Source organism: Lepisosteus oculatus, chromosome 5, assembly GCF_040954835.1.
Source record: "Lepisosteus oculatus isolate fLepOcu1 chromosome 5, fLepOcu1.hap2, whole genome shotgun sequence".
NCBI lineage: Eukaryota > Metazoa > Chordata > Actinopteri > Semionotiformes > Lepisosteidae > Lepisosteus > Lepisosteus oculatus.
The window spans coordinates 49,733,728-49,748,705 of NC_090700.1; the positions used below are offsets into that span (position 1 = coordinate 49,733,728).

The 14,978-nt window shown below is 41.2% G+C and overlaps 1 protein-coding gene across 11 annotated transcripts in view; it reads right to left on the bottom strand.

Moving 5' to 3' along the window:
* Nucleotides 1-12,567: 12,567 nt before the first annotated feature.
* The window catches only part of ppip5k1a (diphosphoinositol pentakisphosphate kinase 1a), a 41,580-nt gene continuing 39,169 nt past the window's right edge, over nt 12,568-14,978 (bottom strand). For all 11 annotated transcript variants that reach the window (XM_015343223.2, XM_015343221.2, XM_015343219.2 and 8 more), the window contains one exon: nt 12,568-14,867. In XM_015343223.2, coding sequence (XP_015198709.2) covers nt 14,314-14,867 — 554 coding nt within the window. In that variant the 3' untranslated portion in view covers nt 12,568-14,313. The remainder of the gene's footprint in view (nt 14,868-14,978) is intronic.

The following is a 14,978-nucleotide window of genomic DNA, read 5'->3' on the forward strand; positions in this document are numbered from 1 at the left end:
AGCACAATCCCCGCTTTCAGGGACTGGCGATTGAGCTGCGAGGTGCTGAATGCCAGCCTGGCGCAGGCTGAATGCCCAGGAGGATGACATCATGGAGTGAGTCACATGGGCTTTTTAGTGTGGAGGAGACAGATGTTGCTGGAGTAGATTTTTCAATTTTCTTTCTTTTCTTGGAACTTTTTTTGGTTTGTTTCACAAAGGACTGGGGGGGGTAAGAATGGGTCTCTTGTGTTGTTTTAAGGCCGGGCTGTGCTGGTAGGGAAGGAGGTGTGGGATGAGGGCAGTGGGGGGTAGTGTTTGAGATACAAATACTGTGCCCAGAAGAGCAAATCTATTCCAGACTTGCTACTACACACTCGCTACAACACACAGGGCATGTGCACAAATGACAGGCACTTCCTTTGGTAACAAGAGCAGTTATCTTACAACCCAGTAAAAGTAGTGTTTTCTTGATAGTTTATATCTGTTACTAACAAATAATATCCTGTTAATTAGTCCTTTTGTCACTATAATTTACACTTCACATAAAACCAGTACTATTTCAGTATAACTTCAATGGTTTCAATATTGCTCGGGAAGGGACATTCTAGTTATCGTTGAATAAGCCAGTTTGTAAAGCTACAGAACTAAAGTGATGTCACTCAGGGAGGTATTGCTGTCACTTGTCTGTACAAAGCAAATATCTGAGTGTACTCAGCAGTGGTAGTGTTTTATCTTCAAGGAACTGCATTAGTTGAGAATAAAAGGATTATAAACACTTTTACAATTCTGTTGTTTAGCAATCCTATTTTGATTTCTCCATTCTGTACATAAATAAATGATTAAATGACATTTAAATAGCCTTTGTGTTCTGCCAGTACTTGCTGGCTTTTATGGGCCTTTTTCACTCGTGTTTGACTTGACTTTGGATAGCAAACAGAAGCAATAAGAGGCATTTTTTCAGTCAGTTGGCATCAGATCAAAGTAATTAAAATAAAACTTAAAACTTAAACTAGAAAGGAAAAGGCATGGGTGAAGGGCGTGTAGAAAACAGGGCAGACTCAAAACCTCACTCAAAGGTACAAAGCCCTTTTTAAATGATAAATAAGCCCAACCCACAAGTTAGAAAAATAATGGCACTATCCAGTTTGTCCACAACACCTCTATGCTTAATATTAACATCCTGTCAGCCTCAAGTTGTGCATTGTGCACAAGGTCTTATTCAGATACAATGTGTTTGTGGGACTCTATTTCAAGCTTTTTTGTTGGGGCAAGCACATATTATTTCTATGTTAAGGCAATGCACTTTAATAAAGGTAAACTCTCTGGTTTGTCCTTGGTAATCTGTAAAGCCCAAGGCACCAATTATAGAACAAGAGTAGAAACACCAATTAACCTAGGCAACAACCTGTCTTGTCTTTAGACTGAGGGGAAATCGGAACACCCAGACAAAACTCCTGCAGCAGGGTTTTCAGGAAAAACATGAAAACACAATGCAGAAGGAACCCCTGGCCAATCTGAACCCTGGATTGAAGAGCTGTGAGACAGCTGTTCAGTCACAACACCAAAAGCAGCCCCAATTCAATCATCATTATTACTGTCATCTATTAATTAAACATCATAATGGTTAGTAAACACAACATTTAATCTGTGGAGTCTTCTTCAGACTGAAAGGTTGCGTTTATTTTCGTTGCCTTTCAGCATGGAATGAACCTTTACCTTTTCCTTTGCAGCCTACTCATACTGACACAGCTACCTACTGTACTCAAACGTCATCACAATGATTTGACAACTTTATGTCTACTTTATATATTCTGATGGCATGTGTTTATGCCGTACTTTACCCATAGTAGCTCAAGTTCTCATCAGTATCACTGGTGGTAACCATGGGAGCTGCCAAAGAGACTGAAGAAATACTTAGAATCTTCTAGAATATTTGGAGACACTGTAGTGTATTTCAACAGGAGCCGTTAAGGTTTATCTTATGAATACAAGATGCCAATACCTTATGCCAGACTAGTAACTACTAGAATGATCAGATTGTGTGCATGAATTTTATCAGTGTTTCCAAACTTGATTTTATTTTCCACCTAGACTTTATACCTCTGTGCTTGATTGACAGTAAACACTATATCTCATAGTTGCTAAGGGCAGGTATGGTTTGCATTTGACTTTGTCGGAAGTCTTACTACTTGCATTGTGTGCATTATTATATTCTGATATTAATAACTTGCCTTTACCGACAGTAACTGGTGCTGCACTGACTTTTCTTAGAAATCCAGCAGCTCCTCTGCCCTGCTGCTTGATGCACAAGGAATCCAGCACAGATTTTCCTGTAATCTTGCCTCAGTCTTCTTTCCGAGAAAGGGGGTCACTGAGTTGGACAGCATCAACAGCTCTCTGACAGAAGTGGGGGGTCTTTCATCTCCCCTATTTCTGCTGATACTCTCCCATTGATAGCTCCAGGCAATTGAATTGAAAGGAGAAATTTTATTGCTTCCTCTGCAGTTTCAGGAACAGGTTGATAACCCTGCAGGGGGCTCTTTTCTACCAGATCCTCTTAGTTGAGTAATGAGGGGGCTAGGCAGGAGTGGGAAACTTCATAATTACCTATGATTAGTCTTTCAGTCTCAGAAGAGAAAATGCGCTTTTTGACCATACTGACATACAGTATGGTCAATTTTTTCTACCCTTGCAGTGAAAGCCTTTGAACACTACACACAGAAGCACCAAGCTAAATATCAAATTCTCACATACCATACTGCAGGTTTTTATATTCATTGGGTGGTTTAAATGCATTTAGCAGTTCACATTTGAATTAAAGAGTACATTGGTTGGCTTAACTTGATTAATGGATCAGTTCATATTACCTGTGAAACTGTTGTTACATCATTTTTTTTATTTCCCTAATTTTGGGCAAAAACAGTAGTTCAGACATCAAAACAAAAAACACAGAAAACATACACAAGCAGTCCTAAGACTGGGTTATGCAGGAATAAGTAGCTCAATGTCTGCGAGAACACTGCTGCTCAGTTATGATGGCTGTCCACAATATTCTTCCTGTCTCCTCCCCCTGTTGCAATCACTGCCACTTGCTGACCCACACCCCCTCCCCCTGCCTGGCTGTCCATCAGAGCTTTTTTAAGTAGCAGGGGCACTCTAGCTCTGGGCCTTCAGGGTAAGATCTGAAACCCAGTGCTAATTGAACAAAAACGATCTGTCTCGCTGCTCAGATATTTTTATCCCACATCAGGCAAGAGGGCAGTGAGGGCTGTGAGGACAAGACTGCTAGTCACAGAGGGAGCAATTTGGGACAACTTCAGAATTGACCAGGGGGAGTTATGGGGGGGGGGGGGGGGATAAAAGTTAGCTGAGAGTGGGGAAATGGAAGTACTTCTACTTTCAGAAGGGGAAGGAAAGGACATTTTCATCAGAAAAAAATGGGATGGTATGTGTTCGTGATACTTTCTTGTCTACCTGCATGAAGTCAGGGGCTCCATACTTAGAGTATTTATTTAAAAAAAAACTTAAAGCAACAACATTAGAGATAGTAAGCTGGGTGAGGTGTATAATACAGATTAAAAATACATGACAACATTACTGCATGTTGACCAACACAGGAGTGTCACCCTCTACAAGAAGGAGTTGCAACTGTTTTCTTTCTTTCTTCCTGTTCCCCTCTGGTACAGAGTCCCTAAAGTCTCTGCATCTGCCTCTCTCCAGGTGAGACGGGGAGCCAGGTGACCAGCTGTCAGAGGTTCCAAGATGGCGCGCGCGTGTGTGTGTGTGTGCGTGCGTGCGTGCGTGCGTGCGTGTGCGTGCGTGCGTGCGTGTGCGTGTGCGTGTGCGTGTGCGTGTCAGCATGACATGCCATTGCCATGCAGTGTGCATGCCAGAGCAGGAGATTATATAAGCAGGCAGGGATGATGGCACTGAGGGGAATTCATAGTGCCAGCAAGTGACAAGGCGCCAGAAGAAAGGTGGTAGCGAGCACTCAATGACAAAGGGCACGTGGAAACAAGTGACAGATCTGCTGCTCCTGCTTTGCCGTGGAACAAATAGTTGTTTCCTAAGATGCAGGTATATATACAGTAGGGCAGCTGATGAGAACTTTCGAAATATTACACACAAAAGAAGGTCATACTGAGCATCTAACTCATTTGGTGGTTAATACTGTAGCGCACTGATCAGACGATCTCATTCAAGAAAAGAAGCATGGGTATCTGTTTCAACAAGGCTGGGTAGAATGGGTATCCCATAACTACAATGCTCCCACAGTACTTTGCATAAAGATATGCCTTTTGTGGTCACCCTGACATGATATACGGTATGGTAGACATGACTCAGGGACACTATGGCCAGGAACCAGAAAAATCAGAAGTATTAGGATTTTAGGGGTTTCTTCCAGAACAGAAGAATCATTAGGAAGCAGTGGGTTCAAAGGATTGGGCAAGTTAAACTGGAATATGTATCGCAATAGGCTATAGAAGCTCACACAGAACAGTAGGGTGGTTAGATAGTGTTGTCACTTTAGAGTGGCATAACTGAAAAAGTAAAAAGTACAGAATAGGCTTTGATAATGAGTGCCAGGCATAACTAACAGAGAATATAAGAGATAAGATTACCTCATTTACCATATACAATTTCTCATATTAGGAATTTGTCTTTTCACATACCCCAGCTTGCTCTCCATGAGACACACAGACTGGGAGAGAAGCTTGGGGTCAGAGCACAGGGTCAGCCATTCATACAGCACCCCTGGAGCAGTTGGGGGTTAAGGTCCCAACAGAATAGGATTCCTCTGCCACGCATAGGATATGAACCAGCAACCTTCCAGCCACAGGTGCAGATTCTTAGCCACAGAGCCACCACACCGCACCACACTGCAAATGTTAAATGTTAAATGAAGCAACAAGAAATAATGCAAACTGCATAAATTAACACCCTTGACAACTTTTATGTTCAAAATATTATATTTGGGGCTTGATGATTTAGAAGCAGCATTTCCTAGAACAAGATTCATACTAAATGACCAAATTAAAAATACCCTGTATGTACAGTATGGGGACAGAGGAGAAACACAAGAACGTGTTAAGGTCAAAGCTGCAAAATTATAAAAAATACTTTGAAAAACAATCCCTGAGTTATATTCCAGCAGAAAGGTGAACCATGAGTAGATCAAACTGATTTCATGCTCCACTAGCCTGGGCAAGCCCTGAGATATAGTGCTGCAGGTTGTTTTTCTATTGTGTAAGGCTCAGGGTGAGGGGGCCGTGGGCACTGGGCTGTGTCATTGCCATCTGCAGAATGAGTCGGGAAGGGAGGTGGGTCAGTGTCCTGACCAGACACTGCTGCCAGTGCATTATACAGACTCAATGGTCGGAGGTAGAAAATCTCTCTTCGATTATCAAGTTCTGTTCATTACTGCATGAACAGATACTGTACATCAGCAAAAGAACCTAATATATTTTTGGCAATGGGAGACTTGTTCTTTTTTACTGCAGATTTGTTATTAATATCCTCTCAACAGAAGCTGGATACTGTTTAATCACAATGGTACAGTATGTCTGGCTTTGCTAATCATTTTGGTTTAAGGAAACATTTTCTTTTTGGGACGTGTATCTTTCATATCGAGAAGAAATATTGCTGCCTGTAATCTCTGGCAAAGTTTTGGTACCTCTGGTTTTGAGGAAGCATGCAGGTTGTCTCAAAGGTCAAGGAGGGAAATGCATAAAGGCTCATTCCATTCTAATTACATGACTGTGCATTTGCTTTAGGGACCAGTGGAGACACATGTACTTTGAGGTCAGCTGAATGGTACAATTAAGCCTATGGGAAAAGCTGAGAATTCCATTATAATAATACTTAACAAAAAGGTTTGTGACAGCAATGGCAATCTAAAAAATAAAGGATAGTCGAAGAAACCAAGGCCATGAAAGCAGTGTCTTTGACACCTCAGACATTAACCTCAACAGCCTCTGCAAACAAATGTGACTTCCCATGGGAAAGAAATTCTAAGCACAGACTGCTGCTGCCCTGAGAATGATGTTGCTGTAGTGCACAAGCAACGAAAACCACTTTTCACTTCTGCATTTTTACATTATCCTGTTTTTACCTGTTTTATCATTGGACTCTCTAAAATAAGATGACCAACTTTGAGATCCTGATTTGTAGACATTATTTTATACAGCATGAGCCATGTTTTCTTCTGCAGGTGGTAGGAAGACCCTGTAGCCTTCCAAGGGGCTGGCCAGTCAGACCCTTCTCTGACTGCTACATGATAGAGCTGCTTTCTCCAAATCCTGTGTCTGTTCAGCTTTCATTGCAGCTGATACTAATGGCCTGCCAAATGAGACCCCCCCCCCCAACCCCACCTCCAATAAATAGGATGTTTCTGTGTCTGTGACAGGAACACCAGCCCTCTATGTGTGTTTCTGCAAGGGCAATAACGTAATAAAGTGATCACTTAATAAAGGACAACAGACTGGACAGAAAAATTGTTATTGGACTTATTAGTGTAGTGGAATCCCTTTTGCAAACATGAAGATAATCACCGATCAAACAGGATTGTAATCTACAACAGTCTGTTTCTTTCTTTCCTTCTACCCTCAGGAGAAGGAAACCGCATTTGTTCCAGAAATTATGCCTCCTGACATTATACACAGCATTTTTGTCAGAGTCTTCGGGTAGGTACTAAATCTGACAGCTTTTCTTTGTAAGACGTGCTTATCTTAATCAAGCTGTGAAGACGCTGATGTCAGGGTGGGAGAAAAGAACACTGGAAAAGGTCAGAGCTCCATAAGAACAGGCCAGCAGAGTCGGGTGGGTGGAAGTGCTGGGGAGAGGGTGCTTTGGACAGCTGTCTAAGCCCAAACAGGGCACTTTTCAGCCCTGTTTGAAGTCCAGCAACTGACAATTGTATGATGAGCCAGAGATGCTGTCTGGACACGAGGACCTACAAACCTCATCAGGACACCACAGCCACCAAGACACCCAGACAGTGGTTGCCATGACAACAGGTTTTTCAGGAATCTTCTACAGAATACGGATCAGAGCAAACAGCTCCTTTGCTCTGTTACTAACCTAAGTGTACACAATTTAATGTGGCTCTTCCCCAGCACTGCACTGCACCTGGAAACTCAGTGAGACAGAGTAGCCTGATTTGGCGTTGAAAATGTGCAGCCTGCTCTTGTCTGATATTGAGAGGCAGTTTGATCTAGTGGTCTGAGATGAGGCCCTGGCAACAGCTATGGGATGAGAGGACAGCAGTTTGGCTGCTATGGAGGAAGTGATGGATGATGTTTGTTGGTTTTGGAAACAGGAGCTGGGGCTGGTTGAATGTCCTTACAATTTTAGTTGAGACGATCAATCAGCTACTGTATGTGACCCTAAAACAATATACAATAAAATGAAAGTGCTGATGAATGAGAGTCTGTAAATTTACCTTTCGGAAATACAGTACTGCATTCATGCAGATTTAATAGGGAAAATAACTTAAAAACTAGAAAAAATTGGCAAGCAAAAGTTCTGTTTGTTTTCCACATTAAAAAAAATCAATTGCACATTATTTAATCATCCTCTATGATACTGTACGTAGGTCTGGAGAAAAAAAAACCTGTGAAAATGCTGCCACAAAGTCTATAAGACCTCTTGCATCTCTACATTCCAGTTAAGGAAAGCGATTTAAGCCTGAGATATAAGGATGTACATCCTTCAGAACTAATAATAATCATGACAGATGGCATAATTAATGGGAGTGTTCAGATCTCAGCTTGCATACAGATAGGCAGAAGCCACATGCAGACCTAACGTGTGAGCCCTGTGTAGGAGGCTCGTAAAGAATTGAACACTGGAACCAGCAGCCGAAGACTTTGTTTATGATGCCAACAGAAGGCATTATGCACCGTTCAGGATTCTGTAAAAGAGAGCGTTATAAAAGGATTAGTATTTTCCCTTCAGCCAGCACCCCACTTTTCTGACAGCACAGCCTCCTGTTCGCTTAGCAGCTCCATGTAAAGACAATTAGAGAAAGGGAAAGTTATCTCCATGACAACAGACCGACGCTAGCAAATGAGCGATGAGTCATCACTGGCCTCATAAGGGGGAGAGGAATAAAACACATTCCTGACCAATAATCCCCACATCTCCCGCTAGACCAAAAACAGACTTAGCTAAAGGCAATTAGCATTGCGCTTTTAATTATTCTGATGCTAAAGAAATCAGGAAGGTCAATTATTCCTGATTTGCACACTATGATAGTTGAGCAGTGTTAATAAGGGGAGCTTCTTTTGTATCATTTTATATTGATCAATAGTGAAAAATGGCTTAGGAATGTCAAAGAGAGCATTCAAAAGAAAACTGCTTTTTGAATGGGCTCACAGTTTGTGCAGTTCATTTTATTCACAGGCAGCTCATGCCTGTATATTGTACTGCTTCTTTTTCAGGCTTTAAGTTCATCCATGAGAAACGCAATGGGACAAAGGGAGGTTTTCAAAATGATACACATCATCTTTGTGTTTACACAGATACACCACTTACTTTGATGAAAGATAAAGCAACTGCCAACAAAACATTTAGACTTCAGTTTTTTTGCACGAGAACTGGAAAACTAAAATTCTTGCTGCTTATAGACTGCTATTCTATTTCAAACACAATTACTATTCAGTATGAGAAGAAAGAACATGTACTGTATATCCCTGCAGTTCACACAACACTTTCATCTGCAAAGCGTCAGTAATCCTGGTGCAGCAAGTTCTTGTTAGTGTCTTGTGCGAATCCCAGAATCCACCCACATCCTCTGCAATTAGTTTTGCAGTGTGCTTACAGTTTTACTGTATTACATGTGAAACCGGCAGGCATGCGATCCACAGGAAAACGGCTGTGCAACTTCCTTTCTAATTGAAATGTCAACAGTTCCTCTTGGAATCATCAGTATCTCTAGTCTCCCAGGCATCGTCTTGGCACATGGGCATGGGCACATGAAGGGCAGCCACTTTCTGTACACTTGCTGTTTACCTGGTCTCCATTTACACAAAAACAAACACACAGGATTTCAAACACACATGGTGCACAGCCAGCTGCCCCCTCTCCTGGATCTTTATTGGTACCTTAGATAAATAACCATAGAAAACACTATTACTGGAAAAACAGCACCCAATCTGGAAGATTGATGATTGAAGAGGGATTTCACATAGATGAAGGAATGGAATTACAGACCTGACCTGCAATTGTCAAGGAAGTTAAAAGAAGGTTAAAATACAGAACAGTCAGCTCGATATCTCTGCAGCAAGGCAAAAAGAAATCCTAAAAATTATGTTACAAAACAAAGTGGAAAATCGAATGCAAACGTCAAAATTAAAAGGAAACCAATGATTTCACTCTGCATTCTGTTCGTTAATGAATGAAACTGATTACACAGTACGCAGGTGTACTCCACTGACCCCAAAGGGGCCTGTGAATCAGGGAGGTTTCCCAATGGCAGCTCTCAAGGTCCCATTTAATTTCCGGAGTGACATTCAACCACGTACAGGGCTTATTCAAATCACCCCTATCCATGCTGCTTGCTCTCTTGGCATGCAAATAATCATTTTCCTATAAACTGCCTTTGCATTATGCTAACTCGGGCATATTCCCATGAGAGAAGAGCTGCAGCAAAAGTCTTTTTGGCAGGTTAGGTTGTGTTTTACATCCCACTGATTGCATTGGGATTTGAACATTTTTGTCTTTAAATTCAATTGATTGCACTAGGACTTTGCTTTAAAATCAGCCATATAACAAAGATGACATCTTTCCAGGACTACTGGGTTTCTGCTGATTCAAAACTTCGCCCCGCCCTCCAAATCAGCACCCAGCTTGCCTGCCCATAACTTCTCTCACCCACAAGTCACAAGGGGGGTAAATCCCACCAGCGCCCTCCCCTTCACTGGGGTCGTCCTAGAAGATCGAGCAATCACATACAGCAGACATGGTCAGAATTCAGCTCAGCTGCCACCCAGAATCACACAGCACTGAAAACTCCCATAACCTTTATTAATGTGATAGGCAGGGTCTCTGCATAGCAAAGTGAAATCATCCATCTCCCATACAGACAGGAGCGGGAGGCTGGCAAATAACAGGGGGAGAAAACAAATATCTTGCAGAGCATACGGAAGAGCGGAGGATTTATATACTTCAGGAAAGGACAGATTAACTGCCAGGTGAAAATGAACTGAGACTTTGCAAAGCCTTGGAGGACTATAAACAAATTAGATGACTAACAGGGTTGGCTCTCTTGACACCCAACCAGGGTCAGTGTCAGAAAAGTGTCAACGGGATGCGGCTGCTGTCTGAGCAGAATTATGTTCCCCTTGTGGTTCGGCTCCTCAAGGGGTCTGTTCAGTTCAAAACCCAAAAGTACCAACCCACCTCGGCCCATACGTGTGGCTGCTGGCTGCAGCTTGCTGTCTGACTGCAGCGCTGCCCCCTCCTATCATATCCTCAATAACAAAGTGACCTTCTAAGATGATGTGAAAGCAGGCACACTCAAAGAACCCAATTAGGATGTGGCATTCGGCATCTGGCTATATTTAACATAATTAGATTATTAGGGAGAAAAATGACATACTTAGCAGTGCAGTGTATCTCTGTAACCCAGAGGAATTCATAAAGTAGCTCACCTATTCCATTTGAAGAACCTCTAATACATAATATTACGTGTAAATGCATGCGCGCACGCACACACACACACACACACAGATAACCTTCTGGTACAAATTACTGCTCTGGTGAAAAAGTAATCTTTGCTAATCTGCTGCATCTGGCTCCTGATCCTTAAAATCTTTAATTAATAACTCTGTATGCAAACTGAAGGGATTTGGTGCAAAATCAATACTTTCAAGGCCAAGAAAAAAAAAGACCCAACAGGCTCTTTGCACTCTAAAAACACATTTTCAGGAACTGTAACTAATTCTTGTCTGCTTTATGGAACTTGATTATTTTTGGAAAAATCAGAAACAAATTTAAAAAAACAGTTTTTAAAACACAGAAATACATTTTTGCACCAAACAACAGAGTAATAAACTAATAAACTAGTGTTCTTGTAGTACTTGTAGTATTTGTTTTTTATAAAATGTTTTTAAAAGATTTTATTTTTGCTAGATTAGAAATCACAAATCTCCGTGTAAGGAAAATGTTTGTGCTAAACATCACCAAATTGAATTTAGTGCAGACAATTCCTTATTTTTGTAATGGGTCAGCGACAGTAATGCATCTATCCTTTATGCTTATCCCATGCTGAAAATGGTGATTAACATGGTGTTTTCTCTCTTCTCTTTTCAGCGTGGAATAAACCTATTAGGTGTTTCTTTGCAGACTAGGCATGCTGACGCAGCTACCCACCTGAACTACTATGCTTTATGCAGCCTGACGTACTGTAGTTAATGTTAATCTGCCACATCACTGTCAAACATTCATTACTGAATTCACAGACTGAGAGCTTTTTCTTTAATCCCTTCCCCACATTAAAGGCAATATTTTTACACATTAATCAGCTACGGTGAAGATTTTAAATTACAACTAATACAGTAAGATTCTCTGTGTCAACATGTCAAGTGCTGAAAGCATGGAGCTGGGTGGTTCTACAGACCAGAGAGGAATGGCCAGGTTAAAGTATTAAGGAATCGCAGAGGAGGCACTGGGAAGAAGAACAGTCATCATTCTATGAAAACCCAAAGCTGTGTGGTGTAGCGATTATACTGTAATTGAAGACCTGGAAAAGTGGTAGGGTGCATAGGAAATATAAAAAATGAACAGAGCTTTAGAGACTCAAGGACAGATGTAAGGATCCTGGGGGAGTGTATCTGTATGGCCAGGAGTGAGGAAATGATAAGCAGTTTATTCAGCTGATAAATGAGTTTTTGCAGCCAGCAGTCAAAAGAATTCAAGAGCCAGATGTCCCCTTCCCCCCTCCCCCCATTTCCCCATTTCTAGTGCAGGTGTCTCACAAAACATGATAATTAATAAAGAGCAGCAAAGAACAATGCTCCAGCAAACATGACACATGGGTCGCAATCTTCTTCTCAGAACACTGGGGTGACAATATACTTCTTTGCTACGGATGAAGGAAACAGCAACCAGAGAAAACCATTTCTGTCCCATTTTTAGATATGGGCAGACTTAAACCAATTCAGACCTAGATACTGTATAGCAGAATAAGTTCCAGGCTGTTATTTATTTTTCTTAAAATACCTTCTGAACTCCTTTGTTAGCAACAGTAAGTGTCTCACTTGAGTTTAGGGGACCAGAAAACAACTCTCCAAGCAAGTATCAAGCAGTGACAGCCACAAGCGAATGGCTATTGACAGCAGATGATAATGGAATGAAGATCTGTTTGACAACTGAAAAGCTCTGTTTTTCAGAGACAGATGACTAGGACAGTAACACTAAAGACTACAGTTCACTATATCAGTTCCACAATAACCACTGCTTACTATAAAGACAGTGTACAAAGTACATGTCAACCCGAGTTAGATTATGCTCATAGAAACCACTGAATTTATAGCTAAACTGCTAACACACAAATTTAGCTAAAATCACTCAAATCACTATCACTCAAATTTTTATATTATTAATTTATTTTCAGATTCATTAACACAGAGACAATTTACAGTGTTTGCTTCAGAGCAGCATGGATTTTTCTAACCAACATTAAATAATGCATCTGATTCTCCAACATATTTCAGCATCAATACTACACAAAAAATCAGAATTAATTCATTCTGATTACAAAATACAGTATCAGTTCATTCTTCACTCAGTGCAATTGTTGAACATAGGCAAATAAACAATAAATCCAATTATAAACAGCAGTTTAAAAATGTTTTGAAATTCCATGTGTGGTTTTACAAATAAATAGCAACATGGAAAAAAATGTTGATATCAAATGAATTTAAACTCGTTTGAAATTTCAGGTTTAGAAACTTGATGTCATATCTATAGAAATAAAAACAGACATGGCATCAAAACAGTCTTAAGGAGAAACCCACTGTATTTCATTGATAACTGAGATCCACTGAGCATTGCTCCATGTTCTTCTGATGTATTCTGCAGTGAAAATGTCTTCCTTTTACTTCAGTGGCAGGTGATACTTAAAAACTTTGGCAATAAAGCACATTCAAGTGTTCGGATCCACAGGAATCCACTTAAGAGTTTTGATATATTTTTTGGGGGAAATGTTGGAAACAATGGCAACTGTACTTCAGCGATTTTCCCTCTGTCTCTCGAATTTAATCAATGTCTTTACTCCAGCGGCTAGTTTAGAGACGACAGGCAAATACTGATGGTGACCTCAAGCAGATTTTCAGATTATTAATAGGCCTAATGATCTTTTAAATCTGCAGGAAGATAACAAATTACAAATCTTTCTATTTATCTGAGGCTATAAAAATACATTTGTAAAATTAATATAAGACGTTAATGTGCACTAGACAAACAAATCTTCTTTCAAGATCAGAGTGTAATGAACGCAGTGATTGTTTTGTACCATAACCAAAATGGTTAAAATGATACCAATTTTTTTAAAAATCTATATTTTTATACCCATGGTTTGGTGTCAGAAATGACAGAATTTCATTCAGCTTCCAGATTTACTTTTCAGAGTGTTGTCGACAAAGTGCAAAGTTAAAATATTGCCAAAAGGAGTACGTTTTTCGGGACACTGAGCCAGCTTTAGCATTGGATTCAGTGTATAAAAGCTGTAGAAAAGTGTGGGCTACAATTTTTTTGCTTCATCCCTGGTTGTTTGCAGTGAAACAAATACTTATCTTAATGCAATTATTTCCTTGAAAACTTTGAGAATATATGTATATATACTGTACTAAACTGTTTACGGATATCAATAATTGCTATTCTTGCAAATAACAACAGTGATATTTTTCAGTTCCCACAGATTAAGGGCCAATGCATGTGATCACTCTGACTCAGATATACTCTGTGTAATGGATTACAAGGTTTGGAAGAAAGGTTTGGCTCCACAGCAAACATGAAGGCGACATCTGACTACCGAATTTGACTGCCACAAAACAATAATTTGCATTGTGATTGAAAACATGATCATAACCCAGATCATTACAGGACCCAACCACAAATGCATTCATAAAACATTAGGGGATACAGGACCTTATTTAACACCTGTCTAAGCTATGTCATCCTTTTGAACATCTAATGGTAGGAAGAATTAAAACAACGCCCAAGGATCACAACAACATTGCCTCTTCCTCTTGCTGAGTCACTAATGCTGTGATACTTTTATGCATCTAGTGGCATCCCAGGATGCACCAGGCTACTGGGGATGATCTCCTAAACTTCCACTGTCTCTTGTGTGTCAAAGAATTCCTCTGTAGCCTCAGGAGTGAGGGGCGTTTGTGCATTGGATCCTGTCTCAGAACTGCTCTCTCCGAGCTCCAGCAGAACAGGGAGAGAGCCAGGGGTCCCTCCCAATTCCACCCTCTCCAGGCTCAGCTCAGCCAACTGGGAAACGGGCAGGTCTTGCTCAACGTGTTTGCTCAAGGGTTCTTGCGATTCTGGGCTGCTAGGAGTGGCTAGAAGAGGCGGGTGAGTGCAGCTGACAGGCTGATCTGTACTGTTAAACTGCTGGTCGCAGGACTGCTGAGGACTGGGGGTTTTGCTATTAGGCTGGGTTGCTCCGGCGGCGCTGGTGTCAGTGGGTGAGCTGCTGGGAAGATTGGCAGTAGAGGAGGGCTGGCTACTCCCCTGCTGACTGGAGTGTGCCTCCTCACTGCTCTGGGGTGTGAGAGGGGTTTTGTCACTGAAGCTGAAGCGTGGAGACATGTCAGCTGTCGTGGGTGAGGAAGGGCCAGCACTGGACACTGTACTGGAAGGACCACTGCTGTCTGCACAGGCAGAAACAAAAGTGTTTTTTACCATTCAGTTCTAGGAAACCTGGACAGTGATTAGTTTGAGACTCCCTTCCCTTCTTTTAGTTTTATAAGGAATTTATGATC